This window comes from Falco punctatus (assembly GCF_963210335.1).
Source record: "Falco punctatus genome assembly, chromosome: 1".
NCBI classification, from domain to species: Eukaryota; Metazoa; Chordata; class Aves; order Falconiformes; family Falconidae; genus Falco; species Falco punctatus.
In genome coordinates, this window is record NC_137580.1 from 79,806,800 (window position 1) to 79,831,579 (window position 24,780).

The following is a 24,780-nucleotide window of genomic DNA, read 5'->3' on the forward strand; positions in this document are numbered from 1 at the left end:
GGTCACACGTGGTGTCCCCAGGGCTCCGTGCTGGGGCCCATTCAGTGTCTTTATGGAGGGCCTGGCTGAGGGGATGGAGCGCAGCCTCAGCCAGTTTGCAGATGGCCCCCAGCTGGGCGGGAGTGTTGGTCGGCCTGAGGGCAGGAGGCTCTGCAGAGGGTCTGGGCAGGCTGCACCGATGGGCCGAGGCCACTGTACGAGGTTCCACCAGGCTCAGTGCCGGGCCCTGCCCTTGGGTCACAGCAACCCCCCGCAGCGCTACAGGCTGGGGGAGAGCGGCTGGGCAGGGCCTGGGGGGAAAGGGCCTGGGGGTGCTGGCTGGCAGCCGGCTGGGCAGGAGCCAGCAGGGTGCCCAGGTGGCCAGGAAGGCCGGCAGCGTCCTGGCTGGTGTCTGAAACGGTGTGGCCAGCGGGGCAAGGGCAGTGACCGTCCCCCTGCGCTCGGCACTGGTGAGGCCGCACCTCAGGTACCGAGTTCAGGTTTGGGCCCCTCGCTGCAAGAGGGACAGGGAGGTGCTGGAGCGTGTCCAGGGACGGGCAGCGAGGCTGGTGGGGGGTCTGGAGCACAAGTCTTGTCAGGGGCGGCTGAGGGAACTGGGGTTCCTGAGCCTGGAGGAAATAAGGCTGAGGGTAGACCTTATTGCTCTCTACAACTAACTGGAAGGAGGTTGTAGTGATGTGTAGGAGGTTGTGTTGGTCTCTTCTCCCTAGTAAAAAGTGACAGGACAAGAGGAAACAGCCTCAAGTTGTGCCAGAGAAGATGTAGATTGTATATTAGGAAGATTTTCTTCACTGAAAGGGTGGTGAAGCATTGGAAGAGGCTGCCCAGGGAGGTTGTTGAGTCACCGTCCTTGGAGGTATTTAAAAGATGTGTAGGTGTGACACTTAGGGATGTGGTTTAGTGGTGGACTTGGGAGTGTTAGGTTAATGGTTGAACTTGAATTTAAAGTTTTTTTTCTGACCTAAATGATTCTATGATCTGTCTGGATTGGTATGCAAATTTTCAGGCAGACCTCTGCAGGCAATATATATTCATTCTGCTGAAGCATCCATAGGTTTCTGTACAGCAGTATATTTAATAATGTAAAGAACTGCTGCAGCAGGGCTGGTCTGTGTGTTGGTGTGTGGGTGTTGTGTTTTTGTTTCTGTTTTTTTTTTCTTCTTTTTCTCCTTAAAGTGTTCCTAAAGGTGTCTTGTAATTTCTGGTAGTTGGGCAGTTGCTAAAGTAGTGTTGAGATACTGCCAGTTCCGCACTGCAGTAAATCAGGAACCTGAATTCGTGTGGTGGATACAATTTCTGTGGGGAGTTTCTTAGGCAATGTGTATCATTAAAACAAAAACATTCAAGGATTTGGCAGTTGGCTCTGTATGAGCAGACACTGAATCAAGATTTCTTAATAGTGTCAATGATCAATGTTACAGTCTGTTGGCCAGCAGCCAGTTCCAAATTTCTTTGTTATTGTTCGACCTGATTTTGAGACTTCTTTGAATTAAGTTTTTTAAACCTTTGAAGTAAAGTTTTTTTGAGAGGTTTTAAACTTGCACCTTCTTGACTGTAATGTTTCACTAAAACAATACTATTGTGTTTGTTTTTGTAATTTTGAGAATAAAAGCTTTGGTTTGGGAGAAATATTAGAAAGGTGTAAGACTTAACAGCAGAATTGTCTGTGTTGATTGACCTCAGAGTTTTTTGGATGCAAGAGCATTTTATTTTACTACTCCTGTCATTGTTTTCCTGATGATTTAGGAGACTACAATTTTTTCATTCTGAATTTCTCTTCTGATATCAAGGGCTATCTCACTGTACAAATTTAATCCCAAGACTTCAATGAGAATAGGTCTATTAGCTTTCATGTGTATATTTGCATAACGTATTTATTGGTTGCCTGTTTAATCAGCTGTTTTACTTGTACACATTACTGACACTCTACAATAATCTCTGCTTTGATTTTTCTGGTTTATTTTACTGACTTTCAGAAGTGGAAAAGGATACAAGTTAATACTTTAAAAAATACTTCTGATTATTTGTTTTCATAAATACTGACAAATTGTTTCTTGCGGTTCATTCTTCTTTATTTCCCACTCTTACCACCAGGAAGCAAGACACCATTAAAACAAGATAATAATGGGTATCAGTTGAAATATGCACTTTAAGATGCCTGTTTAATAAAAATTATAAGCTCTAAATTCTGAGTTATCAGTTTTATTACTGGATATATTTTAACTTTTTCTTACATTTAGAGTGAAGGTTAGAAGTAAGAATAAATGTAACTTTAATGTGTTCATTTTTTAAAAAAACAAACGTCTGAAAATTGTGTGTGGGTGATACATTAAGTACCCAATCTGTTTTACTTCTGTGTTTGGGATATACCTCTTAAAGTCATCAAAGGCATCTAAAAACGCTCTGGCAGATGTCAGGTAATTGCTTATCTAGCCTATTGAGGATGATTATGGATAGTGCTGACAGTGTGAGTAAACAGTTTTCTGATTGTTCTGAGTGTTATAACAATACAGTGCTAGTGGACAGGATCTTCAGGCAATGAGATGTCTACCCGAGAGAATCGTTAAATTTAGACATATTTGACATCCCAAGGCACTTAAGGGCTGATGTCTATTTGTGGCAATGGTTACTCAATTAAAACAATAAACTACCTGTAACTTTCAGCATACAAAGGATAAACAAAAAGAGCAAAAAGAAACGAACAGTTTAATCTGCTTGAAACACCTATGGAGCACAAGCTTGCAGAGCAGTGTTTTGGTTTCCTCTTGTGTAGTGCTTAAATGCCTGAAAGAGGTCCCAGTTCTGAGATGTCAAGTTTTCATTGGTTTTGTTCCTCTCCAGGGGAGATCTGGGAGTATAAGCAGTGTATGTTCTGAACTACTTTGTTCACTTTCTGAAAATTTATTCAACTTTCAACAACGCTGAGTATGATTTCAGGAAAATGTAATCTGCTAGGTACATCTTAGTTTGTAACATAAGTTCTTTTATGAAAACAGTTACAAATCTCATCACTTGTAGGAAAGGTACTATGTCCCGTTTAAATATGAGTCATGGATGAATACTTTAGTGGTTGAGATTTTAATGATTTATGGAGAGAGTAATTCTAACTAGCTCTTTCACAACAAAGATATTGTTCTTACTGAATTAATTACCTTTTTATGAAGTAGTTTTGAAAATACCTCTGAACTGGAAAGTAATTCTAGATGTTTGACTGACGTTAGGGGTCCTTCCAGCACCTGGTGTTGCTGGACCATTCAGTCCAATGTTGGAGAGAGAATTATACCTCTGTTTAGGTCTCGGGATAGACGTGTCCTGTCAAAGGAATATTAAGCAGTAATTACATGGAAGCCATTCCCATGCTTTGTTTCCTTTGAGACCTACATATTGCTTAGGTTTTTCTCAAGTGCTGTCTTAAAGGAATTGGCTGAAGAAACCAGTGATCAGAAGGTGGTCAGAGCAGCAGTGTCTTCTGTTTAGCATGTGTTTTCAAGTCCAGGTGCTGAATTTTGCACTGAAATGATGTCTTATGTGACAGAATTAAAGTGTGTTTGACATCATTCATCATGAAGACCTGCAAATCCTTGCCACTGTACATACTTATGGTGTTCATTATCTTCGTTGCACCAAATGCACACAAGTAAGCATGCACTGAATATGATTAATTATTCCAGGGTTTTTAGTAGTGCTACATGTCATTTTGATGGAGAATGAGAATGAAATGGATTGCTTTATTTAAATGTAGCTTGTTTAGGCTAGAAGAAGACACTCGAGGTGGTGTAGATATTTAAGATTTCTTGGATCTTTCAGCAGGTTGACTTAAATCTTTATTGTAGGTGAATATTTTTTTATATTTTTTTTAGCATCTTATATGCTCAGAAAATCTGAAAGCCAAAATTATAACAGTTATGCTACTGTAGATAAATGCCTTAGAGTCAGTACATGTGGGGGTTGTGTATTGAAACAAGTTATTTGTGCATAATTTCTTTGATATGCTGTTAACATTGATTTAGTTACAAATGTGGTATGCAAGTGCTGCAGATTGCTTAAATAAAACCAACTATAATTAGAAAATAAAACTTCAGTTTTAAGTAGTTTATGTAGCTAGTTGGGCATCTGGGAGTAAGAAGGTGTCTGTTCTAGTGGAATAAATAGCTCACAGCATGAAGTTTGATACAAGTGCTGAAGACTTTGAGGAAGCCTGCAAACGTTTTGGATCTTGGCAGATTTATAAACATTTCCTGATTTTTTTTTTTTTTTTTTTTCTCTTTTTTAACTTTGAGCACCTCTAAGGTCTCAAAGAACAGTTATATCCTAGAAAATGTGAAGACTTAAGTCTGAAAATACTGTACAACCTTCTCAGCAGTGAGAGCCTAGTGATGCTGTGGTAGGGTATTGCATAATTATGTAACTGAGGTTTCCAAACAGAACAGTTGGAATGACAGCTAATTTGCAAAGTTAAGTTTCCATTTTTTGTGTCGTTTTCAAAATGGAGAAGTGTGCTGTCTGGCTGCAGGTTGTAGTTGCCTAAAAGGCCTACGTCAAGGAAGCTGGAGAAGGAAATGTGATGGGAAGGCATTGGAATCCAGTCTCTGGATTTCCATTTCTAGCTCCCAAATTCCCATAAGTCAAGCTTGCTTGTATTCCGGGAAATTAAATATAGATTTCCCAGGAAATCCTCTGCTCTCAGAAGTGCTACAATACAAGAGTCAAGATTTAAAGTAGCTTTATTTAAATTTTGTGCAAGTAACTCGAGTGCAGTATTTCATATATTTCATGTGCATATTGATGACTGTTTTGGCATTGGCTTTCAGCTCTGGACCACTTCAATGTTGCTGCTAGAACCTGAGTATTCTGAGAACTTCGTCAGTAGGGAGCTCTATCATAGCAGTTAAAGAATGTTAAATCTTGGTATCTGAGTCTTTTTGTTGTCTTCACAGAATACAAATCCTATCTTCTGCTAAGGATCTCTTGCTCTTCTTCTTACTCTTAAGATTTAGGCTCTTTCCTCTGCACTGTAGTCAAATGCTTTGAGTGCGTGTCTACACGCACAAGTTACACAAGTTAGTTGTAGTGCAGCTGGTGTCTTGAATCTGGCCATAGTCCTGTTGGTTCTGAAAGGATAGATGGAAGTTTGTGTGACCGAGGTTTCACTGGGGCTTTTGCTGGCTTTAATATACCTAGAACAGAAGGACTACAGGTATTGATTTTGTTCTTCTGACTGCCCCTTAATGTGTGACTTCTGGGTTGACTTATTTCTAATCCTCTGCAGGATAAATTGCCTGTGTCATCTTACTTCCTTGGTAATAAATCTTGTTTCCTGTAACTTGGGAAGGCGGATAGCTGTGCTGAATTCAGTAGGCAGTATAACTTGTAGTAGTCCTGAGTTTCCTCCAGATGAATAACCAGAACACTAGATAAAAACAAACAAAACCCAAAGAAAGTCCCACCAAGTCTTCCATATTTGAAGCAACATACTCCATCACTTCGGTTCAACAGGTGATCTCTTGCCTGAAAAGGCCATCTGTGAATGCCTGCTTGCAAATGGACATGTGCCAATAACTCTTGATTTCAAGTATTTCGACTCCTACTGTGCATGCAGCTTTGTGAGGCTGGGTGGAGGTTGGGGACAGGAGCTCAGACATGGGTAGAAGCGCTGTATGCCTGGGCTGGCCAGGCTCTGCTTTCAGCCTGATCGGGATCATCGGCTGTACTTCAGTCTTGTGTTGGCTGGCAGCTGCTGCTTCAGTGGTGGGTGGTGATGACAGAAATCAGCGGCACCCTTACAAACTAGTTGTTGGAAAGATCTTACCTAATCAAATACCTTTCCTTTCTATATTGGCTTGACTGATAGGTGCTACTGGATCCTCCCCTCAACTGTCCCTAGGCCAAAAAAACCCTCAGTCTCCTTCTCAAGATCCTCTGTGGGGAAGTCATCAGCATCTACTTTGCTTCAGCTAATTCTGGATGAAATGCTTACATGGAGTTAATACCCTCCTGCAAACCCAGTCAGGGATGTGTCCTATTCACAGAGCAACCCTTCCAAGCACAACTTGCTGTCATCTCTTTGACAGAATAAATGTCAAATACAGTTTCTAGATAACTCTGTGGGCTGCCAGTGGTAGGCAATATTCTAGCAGTGAAAGAAAATGTCATAATTAGGTTTAGGTATACTCTCTAGACTTTGTTTTTAAACATCACATTCTAAAATGTGATTGCGAAGAAAAACTTTCAGATGTGAGTGTTCTGCATTGGCTAAAATCGTATTTGCATGAGTCCTCATGTGGCTTGAAGAAGTGCTTTTGTAGTTCAGTATAGGTTTCTTTTATAGTTCCTTCTGTCATTCCTTTGTTACAGGCATGAAAGTCCTAAAGAATACAAATGCATTGTTGATGAACGGATGTCAAGCATAGTACAGAAAACATGTAAACTTGATTGAAAGCCACCTGATGTTTGAATGGGATTGTGGAAAGCATAGGATCCTTAAAATGGAAGAGCTGTATGTGTTTTCGTAACAGCACACTGTCTAGTAAAAGCTGCCTGTCAAATGGCTTTGAGGCTTAATTCTAAACAACTGGAAGTGTAGCAAGTGTTGAGAAGTACAGGAGTTAAATATATTTTCATATGAAAAGAATAGATCAGTCTTTCATTTGTCTGCGGGTGTTTGGGTTTTTTTTGGGTTTTTTTTTTTTTTTTTTTTTTTTTGGAGGGAAGCCTGTGTGCTCTGGAGGAAGGAATGTATTTGCTATATGTGTGCATTTTTTCAGATGTTTTGTTTTTCAGACTACATTAAGACACTAGTTGTAAAAATGAAGAGAATAAAAATCCATCAGCATTCTTTGCTCTTGAAGACTATCTTGGAAATACTTATGACGTTTTGGCTAGCAGTGAAAGTGTAAAAGAACACACAGTGTGTTTTGGGGAAGATACAGAGATGTTCTGTAGGAACCTTCCACTGTTGTGACACAGCAATATTAAAGATTTTTCTAAACTTTATATAATTAAGGAGTTGAGTTCAGTAGATATACATGATGCAAGTACCTTAGAGCTTAAAAATTCTCAAACGTGACTGTAAAAATAAAGTTTTCAAAGTACACAAAGCAAAAGGAAAATAAAACCAATCGGATCATATTCCTAGTTTGATTTATTATTTTTTTAATCAGCACTTCCAGCTGTTAAACAACAGATGCTTCTTTTGATTATATATAAAGTAGATAAATTATGATGTTTATGACAAGTAAATGAGGAGCAATGACTGCTGAAGAGCTAACTTGCAGAAGTGGATTAACCTGTGAACTGGAGAAAAAAAAAAAAAAAAAAGACAAACCTGAGTTGAATGATTCAGTGAAAACTCACACTGTGTGTGACCAAATAAGAAAAAGTTAAACCATTGCAGTTAAATGTATAATCATTACTGCTGTTCGTTAAATGATTCAAAGGTGGATTCAAAAGTAGCATTAAGAATTTCACTATTGAACATATTGACTAGTGCTTGTGAAAGCCAGTGGCTGCCTTTTCACAGGTAAAAGATCTCCCATGAGAAAAGGCAACTAAAGCCCCTTACTAATAGGTGATTTGACAGAGGATTTAAAATGGTTCATCAGCTATTAAAGGAGGGAAAGAAAAGCTTGTGTATTAGTAGATTTGCAAAAGTTAAAATATTTTCTATTCATTTAAATATTTTTTTTTCAATTATTTTATCCTTGGGAAAGGCTTTCTGTAAAAGTATAAACAGATCTTCTAGATTACTTTTGCTTTGGAGTTCTAAAGTGTGTGACCCCAGTTGAGGTTTTCTTCTATCAGACTACACTTTTATACTTAATCAAGCTGTCAATTTTTTATGAAGAGGGGAAAAAAAAGCTCACAGAACTTCTTATGTGCTAATATAATGCACGGTAATCCACATGAAAAAATTATCATTGACATCCTAAGAGTTACATCACAGCAGTTTGGGAAATCACTCACTCTATAGCCGTTGCTGAAAATGTCCGTTTCAAAAAAATTGTACTGTGCTAATTAGCGCACATCATTTGTATTTTGAATGGCATCTACTAAAAACCAGAAACAACAAAAAAACCCAACAGACATGCAGTTCAGCAGCAGTATACCTGTCAAGTTTGGACTCATTTGAGGGGAAGAGTGCTTAAAAGATGTGTGACTTAACTCAGGTGCATGTTTATGCTTTTGAGAATGGTATTTTCTTTTGAAGTGGTGGCTTTCTTGCGTTTCTCTGCTTTAACCTGGTTTTCTGTAGTTATGTTCAATGTCGATTCTTCTGGACTTACAAGTTTGAGGGCAGCACAGGTCCAGGTGAGAAACAAGCATGTGAAACGCACTTCAGAAAAGGTAGCTTGGTGCACTTCAGCCATGTAAATTAAGATGGTTTGTTGTTTTAGCTGTGACACCATGTTATCACTTCATTTTCTGTTGTCTATCAGTATAAAGAAATATTTCCTGAAGTCTTCATTTTGAAGATGTTAAGTCGTCTTTGGTGCCTGTGGCTGACCAGTGTGGCTTCACTGGTCAGGTCATAGGCTGGTAGAAAAGAAATACAGGCTGCATCATCTTAATCAGTTCTTGTGTTCTCGGACATAAATTGGTGTCCTCAGTTTTCTCTGTTAATTATCCATGTTTCTGATGTTTGTCCTTTATCTCACGGTTATATTATATACAGTGCAAAATGGAAATGGAGCACGTTTTCAGATTGGATGGTTTCCTGTTGTGGTCTCAGCTGTTTCAGGCCAGCTCCTTCCCTCTTTTTTTAACTTCAGCTTTCCCTTGAGAAAGCCTAATATGGAAAGTGCTGAGGAAATGGCACTCCTGTTTTGAGGACCTCACTGTGTAGGTACTTCTTAAATTGAAGTTCTTCAAATGAAAAACACGCTGCTAACATGTACATAGCCTACTTAGATTTAAGATTAGGTTTTAATACTAAGCTGTCATCATCATTAAAAGATGTGGGCTGTTCTTGCTTGATATTAGAATTAATTGCTGCTAAAGACTTGAGACATGTAATTGGAAAAAATGAAGGTGCTACAGATTAATTAAATAATCTGCATCTCTTAGTGTTGTAGGGATGTGGCTTTCAGGTAAGAATGCTCATGCAGTTCATAACAGCGTACTTGAAGCCAATCAGTGAGTTTCTTTGGAAGAAGCAGAATTGGTAAAAACTGAAGTAAAGTACAGATATTCTCGGTGTTGGCTGTCAAAATGGCATGATAATGCAGCTATTTCTAGTAATCTTAAACTATTTTATTTTTCTGTCTAAACATTATTTGAATTTAACCAAGAAGAGTCTAAGCCTATGGAACGGATTTTGTATTACTCAAGGAGCAAGATCTGAATTTATGGCAGAATGAACTGGGCCTGGATGACAAAGTCCTCATCCAGTTCCTCTATAGGATGAAGAGAGGGGAAAAGAAATGATATTATCACATTGATTGGGAGTTTATTCTTATGCCAGGAAGAGACATGAAAGGGGAAGTGTGTAGCAGCAGCAGATAAAGTTGACTAACAAACCTGATGTACGCTTACCATCTGCAAATGTATCCAGTGATTTCTTACATTGTGGGAAGATGGACTGATAACAAAAGGCAAACCTCTGTCTTCAAGAAAGGGTGAGGAAGGAGAAGGCTAGAATCGGGAAGCGAAGCCTTATTTATAGAGAGGAAGATGCCAGAGTCCTCTTCAGCAAGAGGAAAGTAATAGATTTGATCAAATACAAGACAGTATGTTTACTGTAGCTTAACTTCGTTTTAATAATTTTTCAATTATATTTCATTGGATTTGTGCTGTTACCAAACAAATAGATATGTGCTTTTTTAAAAGTGAAGTGGATGCAATGAGGTGTTCTAATAACGTATATATTTGAAGATGGAAATTAGAATAGTTTGATGGAATTATTTTGTAAATGACTGAACTGTCGCTTTTTTCCGTAATTATAAGCATTTTTGCCTCTTTGACGTTCTTCATACTGCAAATTTGGTAGTGCTATGAATAACTTACATCAAGTGCCTTAAACTGTCTTTTTTTTTTTATTCCAGCCCTGATGATATTGGTACCTGTTGGTATATCCTGCTGTCTGGTTCAGTCTTCATTAAAGAATCTATGTTTCTTCCCAGGAGCAGGTATGTCAGCTATGAATATACTGCACTCTGTCTTTTAAACATAAATAATGAGAGATAGAGAATTTTTAGATTTAAAAGACAGTTCTTATACTTAATGAAACATAGAAGTGTGTGCATAAACACACTTTTCCTGACTTTACTACCTATGGTAACTGTTTTATGCCCTAGCTAGAGCTGAAAGTTGTCATTGTGGGCAGTAGGCAAACATCCAAAGTGTTGTGCAAATGCTGTCAATTTAAAAATAAAACCACCAAAACCCTGACAATGGAGTGAAGTACCCAGTAGTCTGTTCCCGTGAGTAATCAGACTTTAAATCATAGGATGTACTAGAGCTTATGATATTTTCCTGAGGCTTTACTTACCATTGCACAAGTCTTCGTCGTGTGTTTTAGCATATGCTTAGACCATGTTATTGCCAGTTTTGCTACTTCTGTTTAAAGGTTGTGCTTAATGTAAGTGTATTTGCAACCAAGAGTGGTATTTTACATGGAAAAAGGTGAGTTCAAGTGTGAGACACCTGAAATTTATATTGCTACAGTGAAAATATTAATTATTTTGAGCTATGGGAAGAAAATGCAAATGACTGAGGATTTTAGACTAAGGTGGCTGAGCTTGATCATTTTAGTGGAAGCAGGGCAGAAAAACTTCAAAATGCTGGTTATATGCATATTCATTCAGACTACTATAAAAGGCTCCTTTGAAGTAAATGGCATGTAATAAAATTTGTGAAAGGCGGAATGAAAGAATGACCCGTTTCTGTATGGTATGTTGAGAATGAAAGCCCTAGAAACTTCCCTAGTTTTAAGCAGAGGGAAACTTACTTCAGAGCTAGTGTTGGTTCACATATGAACAATTAGATGTTCCCATCTGCCTTTCAATGGAAGAGCAATCCTGGTCTTGGGACTTCCATTTGATGATGGTGGCCTGTTCTTGGGGCAAGCAAGTGACTTGCATCTGTAAGAGGACAGGCACTGCTGATAAAACGGTGTATTTGATGTGCCATCAAACAGTATATGCTAGAGGTGCAAAACTGGTTATTGTAAAAAGTAGCACAACAACAGATCACAGCATCCCTGCTGCTGGCAGATGGAAGAAAATTGTCCCATATGCCATCCATGAACGGGCAATGCCAGAAAAAAAGCTGGCAGAAAGTGCTACCTTTAGATGCCAGGAGAAGGGATATATGGTATCTGAATTAATGTAGGGTGGTTGTATATAGTCTGTGGCAAGAATCTTCTGTTCCTTTGAATTACAGCAGTATTTGTGCTTCAGACATGTATTGGCACTTGATGAGGGGTGAGCTTTTTAATAAGATAAACAACGAACAGAACATTGCAGGTCCTATGACTCTAAGCAAAGCATTTAAGGGTTGTTCTCCTGGAGAACTTCCGAAGAGAGATGGAATCATAGGACCGTTTATATTGGGAAAAGACCTGTAAGATCATCAAGTCCAACCATTAACCTAGCATTGCCAAGACCACCACTAAACCATGTCCCTGAGCACCACATCTACATGTCTTTTTAGATACCTCCAGGGATGGTGACTCAACCACTTCCCTGGGCAGCCTGTTCCAATGTTTGACAACACTTTCAGTGAAGAAATTTTTCCTAATATCCAACTAAGAGACTGACATCCACCTTGCTACAACCTCCTTTCAGGTAGTTGTAGAGAGCGATAAGGTTTCCCCTCAGCCTCCTTTTTCTCCAGGATAAACTACCTCAGTTCTTCATCCGCTCCCCATAGGACTTCTGCCCTGGACCCTTCACCAGCTTCATTGCGCTTCTCTGGACACACACCAGCACTTCTATGTCTGTCTTGTAGTGAGGGGTCCAAAAGTGAACACAGTATTTATTCTGTGTATTCTGGGACATGTCTGACATTTTGGTGAATTGCAAGTGTGGAGTTTGGTATTAGAAGAAGTTTCATAGCTGTGGATGGAGCCAAGTAGCTGCCAAAGCTGGTATCTTGGGAAGTAAATGTGAGAGAGACAATTTGTTAATTAACAAAGACAAAATAAGTCCATGAAAGCAAAATTAAGAAACTTTAATTTCATGAGATAAGATAGAAAGTATTTCTGGAGAGCAAAACCAGAGTCATTCTAGTGAGAGGCTTTGTGCTCAGAAGCTATAGTTATTAAAGGATAGATGAGGGCCTTATTTAAATTTAGGACGAAGCTAATTAGGATTTTTGCTTTGTAAATGAGTAAGCAGCAATATCTGGGCCTTAGGCTCATCCCTGAATAAGAAACTTGGGAAGAGTGAGAGGGCACCCAGGTTCAACTTCTGATTTGGAATACTGGTGGGTAATAAGTGTGGGTGGGTTTGTTTGTTTGTTTTTATAATTTAGGTTTTTTAAAGCAAAGGCTTGAGAAGAAAACAGAGTTATTCAACTTTACTTACACTGCCAGTGAGTCACTCACAAGGAAATAGTAGACTGCTCAGATGTACAGACTGGGTAGAAGAGACTGATTAGCAGCAACACTAAAGTAAAATTTTACAGTGCGAGCAAGACTTTACAGGGAGCGAGACTTCCTGAAAAGCATACTGTCCAGGAGCTGATGGGGTGGTAGCTTGAGGTGTAAGAGTAGTGGTAAAAGGCTGTTACTGAATAACTGTTTGCTTAAACTGACTATTTACACATAAAGGGAGTAATAATTTCAAGAACCTTTTTGAGTATTACATAATTTGGCAGTCTTGATGTTGTGTTGCCGTTAAGATGAATTTGCTACACTTTAGCAAATGGAGCATGTCCTGATGCATCGTTGACGTCAGGTAATAGGAAGAGACCTAAACATTGCCAGGTTGAGATCATCTAATTTTGATCTTGTTTGGCCAGAACATTGTTATGTGGGTAAAGTTATTATAAACTTATATTTAGACTATTTTAGTGGGTTTCCCCCCACCCCCCAGTTGAGTACATTTTATCTTTGCCATCTAGAAAGCCACCAGGAAATAATTTTGCAACATGTGAAGCTTGTGAGTAAGACAGCAGGATGGAGCTGAGAAGCCTGTGTAGGAGCAGAAAGCAAATAGCTCCTGTCTCCAAATCACAGTGACTCAGAAAATTCTCATTTCCCTAACTTTTCTTTTCCCAGATCTTAGAGTAATCAGTCCCTCCTATCCCCAAACATCTCACCATCCAAAACACCTGACTTTTTTTCCTACCTTGAAATTATTCTCTCTTTTTTGACATCCTGCCCCATGCCCATGCAGTAAGTCCCTTTGCACAAGTTCTCTGGGCTTCATCCAGCCTTTGCAGTGGGACCTGAGGAGCTGCCTGTGCTGCTCAGATCGTGGGCTTCCCCCTGCCCGTCCTCCTCCCTTTGTCAAGCTCAGCTTCATTGAATGATGGCTGGGCAGTAGCTGGCCAAATTTAAAATGAAATATATATTCCTCCCCTGCCCTGAATGTCAAGGGCATTTGCTATTCTTTGTTGGATTTCACTCTTCAAAAATGTATGTCTGTACAAACCAGGGTAAAAGTAGTACCTAGTTAGGGGAATTCAGATAGCCATAGTGAATAAATCTGCTGCTATCTTGGATGGGTTTTCTCAGGCCTGTGCTTTAGTTTCCTGGTTGTTGGCATGTGAGCCTATAAGGAACAGGATACAGCGCTATTACCAGATTAATAGCTGAAACTTGGAAGTGCCTTAGTGCATTTGACTGCATATGCTCAGCATATTATTTGTATTTAGGACATCTATTAGCTAATTTAGTTGCATTAGTTTCAGATATACCGTCCTTAGACGCATTGGTGGATATCACTGGAAATGCTCTTTTGTTGTGTATTTTATGTCAGGTAATTTCTCCGCGCCCCCCCCCCCCCCCCATCATTGTTTCCCTGTCTTTGATTCCTAGAATTAGATACCCTTTAAAATTCTTTGGGGAGAGGGAGTGATGACTACATTTGGCAGACATAATATATAGTCAGGGAAGAAGAATGTCGTAATAAATAAATAAAACCCAGACTGTCTAAAAGCATAAGAAATGACCACCCCCTGCTTTCTCACTCAAATCAGAATTAAATAATAGTATAGCAGTCCAAAAATAAGCAACTTTGTAATGCAATAATGTGGTCAAATAGCTGCTGGTTGAAATAGTTTGAAATGAATGGAATAGCTGCCAGTTTTGCCCAAGTTATATAATGTACTGGGTGACTTGTAGGACTACTTGTAAGTAGCTACTTGACAAGTCTTTCATTCAGAATTTAAAAAAATAATAAATTGTTCAAGATGGAATATTGTAATACATGAAGTCCTAAACTTCCTTTGGAAACTTTTAACATCTAAACCCGGTCTGTTTTGTGAAAATAGCATGAGTATAATTTTATTTCCCTATTCTAACGTAGTTTAGCTTGTATTTCTTCAAATGCCAAATCAAGAGCTAGGAAATAGTGTTCATAAGGTAAGGCTGGATTTTATTCAGTTAATATATTATTTTGGGAAAATTTACAGAGTTTTAAAGAATTTTTACCTAAACAATTAAAGCTGCCATATTTTTGGTTACATAAGTAAAGCTTAGTCTAGTTCTCCTATTTAATTTCTGTAAATTGCAACAATGAAATTTTATTCTGATGGCTTAATGTGAGGAAGATTATTCCCCCCCCCCCCCCCCCCCCATCATATTTTAGTGTTACCATTTTTCATACTTAATCCTTTTAACATATCAGGCACATACTACCGTCAAACTAAACATTCCTTAATTCACCCTCTCCCACAACAACCACCAAACTAGCACAAATATTAACACTTGGTCTCCTCACCTCTTCCACTGAGCATCTGTACCCTGAAGCAGTTCACATGGTAGAATGAGGTTTATGTATGAGGTCCAGAAAATAAATGAGCAGAAAATGCAATGCCCTGAAGGTTGTCCTGGCTCTCCTGTGTTTTCACATGGTCACTGGCAGCAGTAATGTGACAGTCTCTCAAAATACCTTTTGGAATGGCCTCCAGCATCCCTAGGTTAGCTCTGTGCTCTCATCACATTTGTTCAGCTGTTCAGACTTCCCATGGGGTTTTTGTTCAAGGACTTTGCTTCTAGTGTAAATTTCATCATGGTCTCTCATCTTATTTGACTTGGAGCTGCACTACATAAATGTCTCCTAGATCTCCAACAGCTAACCTCATACTTGCCTGTGGCTTCCATGACTGGAGGATGCAACTTAGCAACAAAATACAGAATTGCTGGGCAGTTTTTCTCAGACTGGTAGGCTCTGGTGCTTGGGATTTTCTGTTTTGCTCCTAGAATTCTTCAGAGGCTGTCTGGATGGTGTGTGCTGTGCTGCTTGGGCATGCTGTGATGCCAACTTGCCATGTGCAAACCTGGCTTTGCTCTTAATGCTCACTCATCTACACGCTTTCCTTGCTTTAGCCTCTTCTTTTCCTTCTGTACTGACACACCCAAGCAGTTCTCTCCTCTCCATATGGCGATGGAGGGACGCTCTCTCTTTGGCAATCACAGATTTTATATCCAAGAGCAATTATTTAAGCTCTTTCCTCTAACTAAAAGACTAAGTTTTGAAGTTGAGAGAACATCTGGGTTTTTTCCTCTTCAAAATTAAGAGATCTATCTATTTAAATATTTATGCTTTAGCCCTGTGGAGTTTCTTATACTAAAACAACGTGAAAATTGGAATGGAATATCAAATTCTACTGCAGAGCCATTAAAGAAATCATGGATTTCTTTTGAATGTGTTTACAGCAATAATAAAACTAAATTTGTGCAGGAATGATTTGTCCTTGTCCAAGTGTGTCCTGATTAACTTAAGAAAGTAAACTCTCTCAGAAGAAAAAGTTAGGGATTTTGGCTGGTTTTGGGTTGTTTTTTTTTAACAGGTAACGCATGTGAGTAAATAGTGCTGGAGCAAAGCTCTTGGCTATGTACATGCATTTATACAGCTTTATGTATCCTGAAACATACTTCCTAATTTTTGTGATCCCTGGGGACATGCTGTTTGGTGTGGTTTAGATATATCTGACTGATGATATGTTTAAATTTTGGAGAGAACTGTCTTTGATCAATCTTTTCAGTGAATAAAATGATAGATAGTTTTAATCACAATGATAAAATTGTTCCCTCAAAATATGACCCTAATATATTTGCAACTTAGTGTTTATTAATAATGGCTATTGCTGGCTGAAACTTAGAACAGAACAAAACTGGTGTTTTAAGTTAGTGATCAATATACACAAATATTTCAACCAGAATAAAATCCCCTAAAAAGGGTTTTGTGGTTGGTTGTTGTTGTTTTTTTCCTCTGAGCAGGAAACCTGAGTTTTAGAACAACAGGTTTAAAGAGGCTCAGTGTTTTGCTTTTGAGAGCTGCTGGTTTAGTTATTTAAGCTGCAGAGGGAGTTGATTGAGAGCTGTGCTGAGCTTATTGAGCTTTTCCCTCTTTCTGAGTTTTGCTTATGTCTAAGGATTTACAGTGTCATGATGGAAACACAAAGACCATACGTTGGCTCTTTGTAAAGAAAAATAACTCCCCAGGCTATGGTTTATAGTGTACTTAAAAATTACGTGAAAATGTGTGCTTTGAATTTAGCTTGCCCTCACAACTCTCACTCTTTAATATAAACCATTCATTTTTTGCTGCTAGTTGCTGCTGCTGGATTTTCCCTTGACCTGTTTGTTGCGTCATGATTTCTGTATCTCGCTAGTGCTGTTCTGAAGCCATTCTCATGACTGTCTCTATAGGTTGGTGGGAAGGTATAGCATATGGTGTTCTTGGGGGCCGCCCCCCAATGCCATTGTGACTTCTCTTTGGTTTCAGTGCCTTGGTTCAGCATTTCAGTCCATCAACTGAAACCGAAGCGTGAAGGAGTGTGATCTTACAGTTCAGTCTAGGAAAAGCTGAGATCCTAAGCTGAATGAAGAAAGAAGTTGGAGGTAGTGGAGATGTCAGTCCATTTATGACTGAGTGTATGTCTACCATGCATCTCTCTCAATGGATTTTAAACAGACATTGAGAAATTAGCCCTAGTTGCTTTGTACCATCTGCATCTACCCAAAAGGACATACGCAGTCTTTTAGATGGAGATGTTTACCGTTACCTGCAAGCACAAAATTAGACTATCACAGTGCATGCGGCTGATGACTTTTTGAGACTCAAAGTTGTGGAGAAAACAAAAGCTTGCTTACAAGAGGGAACATTTTGTGGGGAGTGCCTGATTTGGCCTTGAATATGTTCATCTCCTGTTGGTATCGTGGCCAGCGTTACCAGCGAAGCCTGGAGTGCTCTGGCGTGGCATTACCATCTTCCTTGTGAGGTGCCAGAAGAGCTGGAGTTGCCCTGGTTCTGTCCCTGAACCCAGCTCCTCACGGGCTGGCTGGCAGGGAGGGTGTCTAGCTCCCCCGATCTGGCTTCCTCACCGAGACATACTCAGTCCCAACTCTGGCTGCAGCGGAATTAGCAAGCCATAAATTAACAGGGCCTTGTCTTGTCATGTCACCTGCTGTTACAGTGAAGTTCGTGATGCAGAGCACATGCTGCTTGTACCAGTAATGTCATCTGAAACTGTCCTTACTGTTTGCAGAAAGTGGTGTACAGGATTTTTTAAAATAAGAATACTTAAGATGATTTTTACAGCTAAATGAATTTGGTATTACATACACTTTGCTTTATTCCCCCCATCTCCTGTTCTGCTGAAAAATTGAAGAGTTCATTGAGGTTTGAAATTGGTCATCTTCCAAGTGTGCTGTCAGGATCAGAGGTGTTGGGAAATAGAAGAGGACACGGTTCCTAAATTATGAGATTGGGTGCTGTCTGGCAGTGTTCCTGTCAAAACAATTATTTCAACGCTCCTGGAATTTTGTTCTTGCACAGCTGATAAAATGTTGAGGGGCTTAATCTATTATGTTGGCATCTTTTGAAAATAAAAATAGAAGTCTAGTGTAGTGGGTCTAGTGCTACCAGGCTTTCTTCCAAGTTTGTAACAAGGAGATGAGAAGGTAACAATGAAGCAGGAAGTGTCAGATGACCTGAAAAATTTATAAGTGAGCCTGAATATTTCTGATTCCCCTTAAGGTGGGGAAGGTTTTCAGGGATGGGAATTCTCGTTGTAGGAGAACAGCCACCTTCAGAAGCCCTCACAAATGCAAGCCTTGTACTAGTTTCTAGGTGTATATCCTAGAGCTACAGACTTTTGTCTTTTTCCATATGAATGACCTGATGATGGACTTGAGATGGTCTGGGTCACCTGCTGATGCTCCGGTGCATTGGTAGAATGTTTTTGATGACTTCATACACTTTCCATAGGAGAGACACCATTAATTGGTGGTAGGTGGCTTGTAGATCTGAATGTGCTTGCACTGCTCCAGTTTTTCATTGTTTCACATGTGGTAATTGTAAGCTAAGTCAAGATGGCATTTCCTGCTATTGTTGCTACATCAACAAGAAAAAAAAATGAAGTAGGCTTTTATTATGTTCTGCTTTATTCAGGTCAGTGGTGTTTTTCTTCCCCATTGAAACTTCAACTGTGTAAAAATACTAAAAAGTTGAATGTGTATATTTTAATAACAAAATTATGCTTAGGAATTTGTGGTATGGAACATAGAAACAAAGTGTGTAACAGTATAAATCCAAACCATTGCTTTTATGGTGAGTCCCACCTGTGAACCAAATCAAGTTATTTTTGCACTATAGAATAAGTATAATCAAAAATTTTTCAGTGTGATATGAGTATGGGATATAGCCAATGCTAAGGAACACCAAAATCTGAGGTAACACGGATAGAATAATTTTTTTTGTGTGCAAGCATGAATGTGTCTTTATAGCTTAGAGTAACTGAAAAGAACCTGAAGAAAAAAATTAAAATTTAGCAGAGGGGTTTAACAGCCTAGATTCATGGGGGATAATATTTTAGGAGAAAGCAAGGAGAGGAAAGGCGAGAATTCTTGAAGGTAGCTGATAGAGAAAATGTAATCTTTGACATCTATGAATGATACCAGCTCTCACTTCCCATTTTTTAAAATGTTAGAAAGTTGGGTTTAAAATTATGGATGCAATATATAACACCACATATAGTGTTTGAAAAATGTGCTGAAGTTGTGGGCTTCTTTTTTGGGGGCAATGGGAATGTTTCAAAATGCTCTCTAGGATGGACGGGAAAAACATTAATTCCACTGAAAATTTGGTTTTCCTGAAGATGTTGATGTATTCTCATTGTTGAAAAATTTTGGTGCTGCTTAGTTGATACCTGGTTTCTCAAATGTGCTGCAAGAAAAGTGGCCTTGAATCAGTAAATTTTTTTTATTGCTGACTCTAGCTTATTTTGTTGCATTGGTTAGACACACCTTCTTAATCCCAGCATTAGGATTTCTAATGGAGCATGTCACCATTTGAAGTAATTAACAACAGTAATCAATCTCAGAAACATTCTTCATCTTTGCTTTTGCTTTTGTTCTTCTGTACATTATAATTATGTGATATTCATTTGATTTCGACAAATCTCGCTGGTATCTTTCTAAAATTTCAAGCTGGATTTTAATATTAAAAAGCTGTTAACTGAAATGATAATTACTTGCATACATATAGGGTTGTGGAAAAAAATGGAGTGCTCTTTCTGAGAAGTTAATGAGGGGAAAATTCTCTGTGTAATAAAGTATGTGGTTATTTCAATGTGAGACCTGTTATACCTGGATATATTCACTGCTGCTCACATTGCTATTTAAAGTTATCTATCAGAAGAAAACTGTTGTTTTTTCACAATTGATATTGCAGCTGGTGAGATGACCTGCTCTGCAATCTGTTCCTTCTGATTTAAGGTGCCTTCTGATTCAATTTATTAGTATATAAAGTTTTGGGTTTTAGTACAAACCTGCAAAACATAAAAAAACCCCGCTTGAAAAAACTGCATTGTGAGACTCCTTCTGAGGGTAAAAGGAAGACCGTGTGTGCTTTACATGCTCCCAGGGTTCATGGGCAAGTTTTGTAAGTGTAATGAACTGAGAAGTTACCTGGTCATTGCTTACCCCAAAATAACAACAAAATGAACTTTGTGCAAAAACAGCATAAAGAATACCCAGGAGGGGGAAGTATACCCATGTGGAGAGGGGAATGGGTGTGCTGCAGAGCAAGGAGGTGGTGGCGATATGCTGGAGAAAAAGACCATTTTTGAGCACGGTGGTGAAGTTTTCCCAGCCTAGGGAGCAAAATTAACCAGACAGAGAGGACCAATTTAAATCCTCAAATTGGAGATGACTTACTACTGCTGAACAATTATATTTAAAAGACAATTAAAACAATATACAGAGTGGAAGATCATGCTCACCAAAATTAGAGTACTCTACAGAACAGGCGAGAGATACCTTAAGAGTCCATCCTGTGCATGCAAGTGCAAAACTGAAAAATCTTATTTTTTGTGTATATATATATATATATATATATATTTATATGTCTGTGTTTGTGGGGTTTTGCTTTTTTAAAAAAACTTTTTTCTTTTTTTAAACAAAATGTCCAAGAAAACTCTTGTGAGAAGTCCAGTGTAAATCTATTCTGGGATGGCTGTCCCTGCATTTAGGTTTGGGATGTTTGGGGAAGAGCCTTTTCTTTGCCTCATGTGGAACTCTGGTGATTTGAACTTCTATAGACAGCTTCGGTGAAGGACAATCTTGATAAGGTGAAATAATTACTTTACTTATGTATTTGCAGGACTACAGAAAAGTGGAAGGAATAAAAAGTATTGTTTTGATTATTAGCATGATTCTGCTACTGTAATTCTTCTACAGTGTTTTTAACAAAGTGTTATTCCGTACTGTAGAAGACTTTAACTTGCCTGAGAGTTTTCTGTCAGGTAACACTAATGTTTTTGAATGTTTCTGAAACATAAATCCAGGGACACTAGACATAGCGTAACATGTTAAGTGAGGGATAATTTATTTTCAAATTATTTAAATAGCTAAAACAAAATTGCCACTATTACTTCACTGTTTCAGTTTGTTTTCATTTACACTGGGAGTATGGAAACTAGTTATTGAGGTCACGTGTTTAGCCCTCCATGTGAATGAATTTGTTGTATAGAATGAGTTTGGCATGTAACTGGGGGTGGAAAATGTCAATGTGTATGGTTTTATTTTACTGTTAAAAACCTAGATGACCTGTGAAGTCACTAAATTTTTGTTGGGTTTTTTTGTGTGGTTTTGTTATTTTTTTTAAAAAAGATGAGTTTCCAATACCTTCATTATGAAAGTCTATAGGGTGACTTAAAAAAACTTACTATATCTTTTTCAAGGTAAAAAACCCGAACCATTTAGGAGCTAACATCTAACAGCTTTGTATGAAGTTGGAAAAATGCGCCTCTGTTTTAATGAATTTCGTGAATGTTAATAAGCCAAATTATGTTCAGACAAGGTCTTGCCTCTTAAGTAATGTTTTCCTACTATTTCTCATTCTTTGAGACTGTTATGGAGATGTTGTGATGTCACAGTAATCTCCACGACAACACAGACATCATTAAGATGATAAGATGAAGCATAAGCAAGGCTGTCTTTATTCAAACCATTTATTAAAATACTTTTTTTTTTGTCTAAAAGAAAAGGAATAATAAAAAAAAAGTAGGTTAGGAAAAAAGCTTGCATCTTTGAATGTTTTCCAAGATAAGATGAGAACTTCTAATTTAAAAATCAAACAGGGATTTTTTTATTTTTCCAAATAAAAATCTCTTCTGCCAGCTGTTCTGATGAGGTACCTGCCTTCTGGCTTTCTATACTAGAGATGCTGCAAAGTTGAACTGCTGCAACAAGCTAAATTTTGTTGTTGCCACCACTATGTTCCAGTTTTGTTTATATATTTGTGTATATAGCTTATAAATACAGATCTTGATTTTCCAGGAAATTTTCATAAACACATGTCTCTTGTTTGTTATATATAAAGAAAGAATCACAAAGTACCCTAAGTGGTATTCTAGTCTGAAAAGTATTCAGGATCACCTGTTGTTCTAAAAGCCCTGAGCCTCTACCTCCATTTGCAGTAAATTTGCAAAACAATTCGTTTTTCTTTATAGCACTTTTTCAGATTGGGTTTTTAATAATTTTTCAACTTAACTTCAGTTTTAAGGTAACCTTATAAAAAGCTGAAGTGAAAAGCAACACACTTGAAACTTTGACTAGTTTACGTAAAAAAAATTAGTAAACTTGCTACCGTAATAAAGTCTAACTAGATAAAATTTCAAAATTAATCACATTTTTCAAAACAGTAGTCTGTACTAAAAGAAAAAAACTGTGTGAAGTTCACAAGGCATATGTTTCAAGGGTTGACCGAAGGGACTTTCTCTGGAAGCAAACCTCCAGAATCTGGCTAATTTCAAATTATTCACTGTCAGTTTTCAGGAATTTCTTTTGAAGTGCTTTCACTAGTCAGCTATAAATTACCAGATTAATGCAACCTCTGATCTTCGTTGTATTTGCATAAGAAATAAAGAAAAATCCCTGAGTATTATGTTGATAAAGTACTATAGTCTGTCATCTGTAAGGATGCTAACTAAATGTGTTCAAAATACTGATGAAGTTTGCTAAAGCTTTCAGCTGGAGTTCAAATTAGCTTGCACACATTTTTAGCCAGAATTATTTAAAGCATTAATACACTATTAAGGTGTTTATCCTATAATTTTGGTGTCCTTCACATGGACTGGTTAGTCATCTGGCATTCTCTGTCTGACTTGCTGGGCTCTTCCTGCCTTTACACCCTCTTGCTCCAGCACCAGTGTCATTGCCCTTGACCCCATGATTCTTCTTCCTCCACAGCAGTGGGTAGTTTGCATCCTAGGTCCAGCAAGGAGCTGCAGTGGTGTTTGAGGACTGTTTTTCTTTTTTCTCTTGTGAAACACCCCTGCTCCAAAGTCTTATTAAGTGGCATGTACTTAGCTCTGATGTTGCAAGTAAGTCCCTTCCCTGACATATGAGCTGTTGTATCTGAGACTGTAAACATCTAAGCTATCGTATAACACTGGATAAGTCTAATCATCCTTATCCATGGTATGTAGTGAGCTCATGTCTCCAGGATTTGCAAACAGTGACAGGTCCGCAAATGCCTCTTCAACTCATATTCCAGTTGCCAGTATCTCAATTTTCCTTTCAACCGAAAACCATTTCTGTGAAGCAGCTCTTTGCTCTAACTCGAAAAAAAAATAAATTACTGGAAACGTAATAACATTGTGAGAATTACGTGAGTTAAAAGAAAAAAAAAAAAAGAAAAAGAAAAATGTGAATCTACTGATTATTTTGATATGCAGATGACTGCCATTTTTTAATTAAGTAATATTTAACACCAGTCAACACCAACTTGGGCTTCACTTGCATATTTGCCTACTGTTTCTAAAAGACAGGCACTAATTTCAATCAGAATCAGAGAAGTCAGCCTATATTATATAGAAGATCAAATTATCTGATGAAGAGCCTCTGTCTTTTAGTTGACAAATCCTTGTTTTCATGGTTTCCATTGTGCAGCTTTAAGCGTGGGGAAACCCGCTGCTGCCTTCCCTCCTTGCATCATGCCCAGCAGAAGGCTGTTCCCGATAGAGCTGCTCTGCATGCATGAAGGGCTCTGTCTTTTTTTTCTGAGGGGTCAGAAAATGGCCATGCCAAATTTAGTCTTCGTCAGAACACTTAAGCCTTCCCCTAGGGATGGCTTGCGCATGTATACACACTTCTAAATTGTAACTTCCTTTTTATTTCATCCCTGGCAAGGGTGAGTTGGTGGGAGGAACAGTCTGGGTTTCACAGCACGTTCACTGAAAGCCAGCTATAAACCTAGCTTGGTTAGAATAAGCCGTTAAGAGGGACTGATGTTTTTCATTCTAATCTGGATGTAGCAAAATGAAATGTGATGTGTTTTAATAGAAAAAGACACAGGAGGAGGAACTTGACTGAATCCTTCACTCTGTATCCCAAATAGAGTGAAGGATTTGAAGAATCTCTATTCCCAGATAGAATATAGTCCCCATTTTTTTCCCCATTTAGACATCTACTAAATACCGCTCAATAATATTTAATTCAGGAATTCAGCGTGACTGGTTTGCTTTAGAACTACATCTAAGCATTTTGGCATTGTTGCAAGTTAAGTGTTGATTGCTGCATCAAGATTTGACTTCGGGGTTTGTCGGAGACCAGACGTTCTGCACATGTTTGCTTCTGTATCATCAGAGAATAATTGACGCAGTGATGGAAAGCAGCTGCTGGTCGTGGCTGAGGTCACGGCGCTGGTATGAGGAACCAGCACCAGGCAGCATGTGCAGGCGGGACCTGTGGCAAATGATCATGCGGAGGAACGGTGGCTCCTCTGAGCTCCGAGTTTGAGAAGCTGGAGGGTAGAGGGAAGGTGAAAAACACAGCAGAGAGCACTTGAACGCCAATAGTGACGGCAGCAACAGTGTTTGCAGGGTGGGTGCTACCTAACAGCAGGTGAAGGCTCTGTCTTACACAACTCCAAATTCTAAATGTGCTTAATACAATCCCTCTGTTTTTCATTTTGGAAGTTTTGGGTGATCCTCCTAAAGATAGATGTCAGCTGAAGCAATGTCATTTTCACAAAATGAGTTGGGAAGTATTTGGTATATGTAGCTTAAGATCTTGTTTTTGTCATGAGTATGTTAAAAACTCGAGAAACTGAACTCAGCTGTGCATAGCCTTATGCTTGAAGATTTATTCAAGTACAGTCTCAA

The 24,780-nt window shown here is 38.6% G+C and overlaps 1 protein-coding gene across 7 annotated transcripts in view; it reads left to right on the plus strand.

The window, feature by feature from the left end:
* The window catches only part of RAPGEF2 (Rap guanine nucleotide exchange factor 2), a 197,634-nt gene that overhangs the window by 71,406 nt on the left and 101,448 nt on the right, over positions 1–24,780 (plus strand). For all 7 annotated transcript variants that reach the window (XM_080377606.1, XM_080377603.1, XM_080377601.1 and 4 more), the window contains exon 4: positions 10,041–10,124. In XM_080377606.1, coding sequence (XP_080233732.1) covers positions 10,041–10,124 — 84 coding nt within the window. The remainder of the gene's footprint in view (positions 1–10,040; positions 10,125–24,780) is intronic.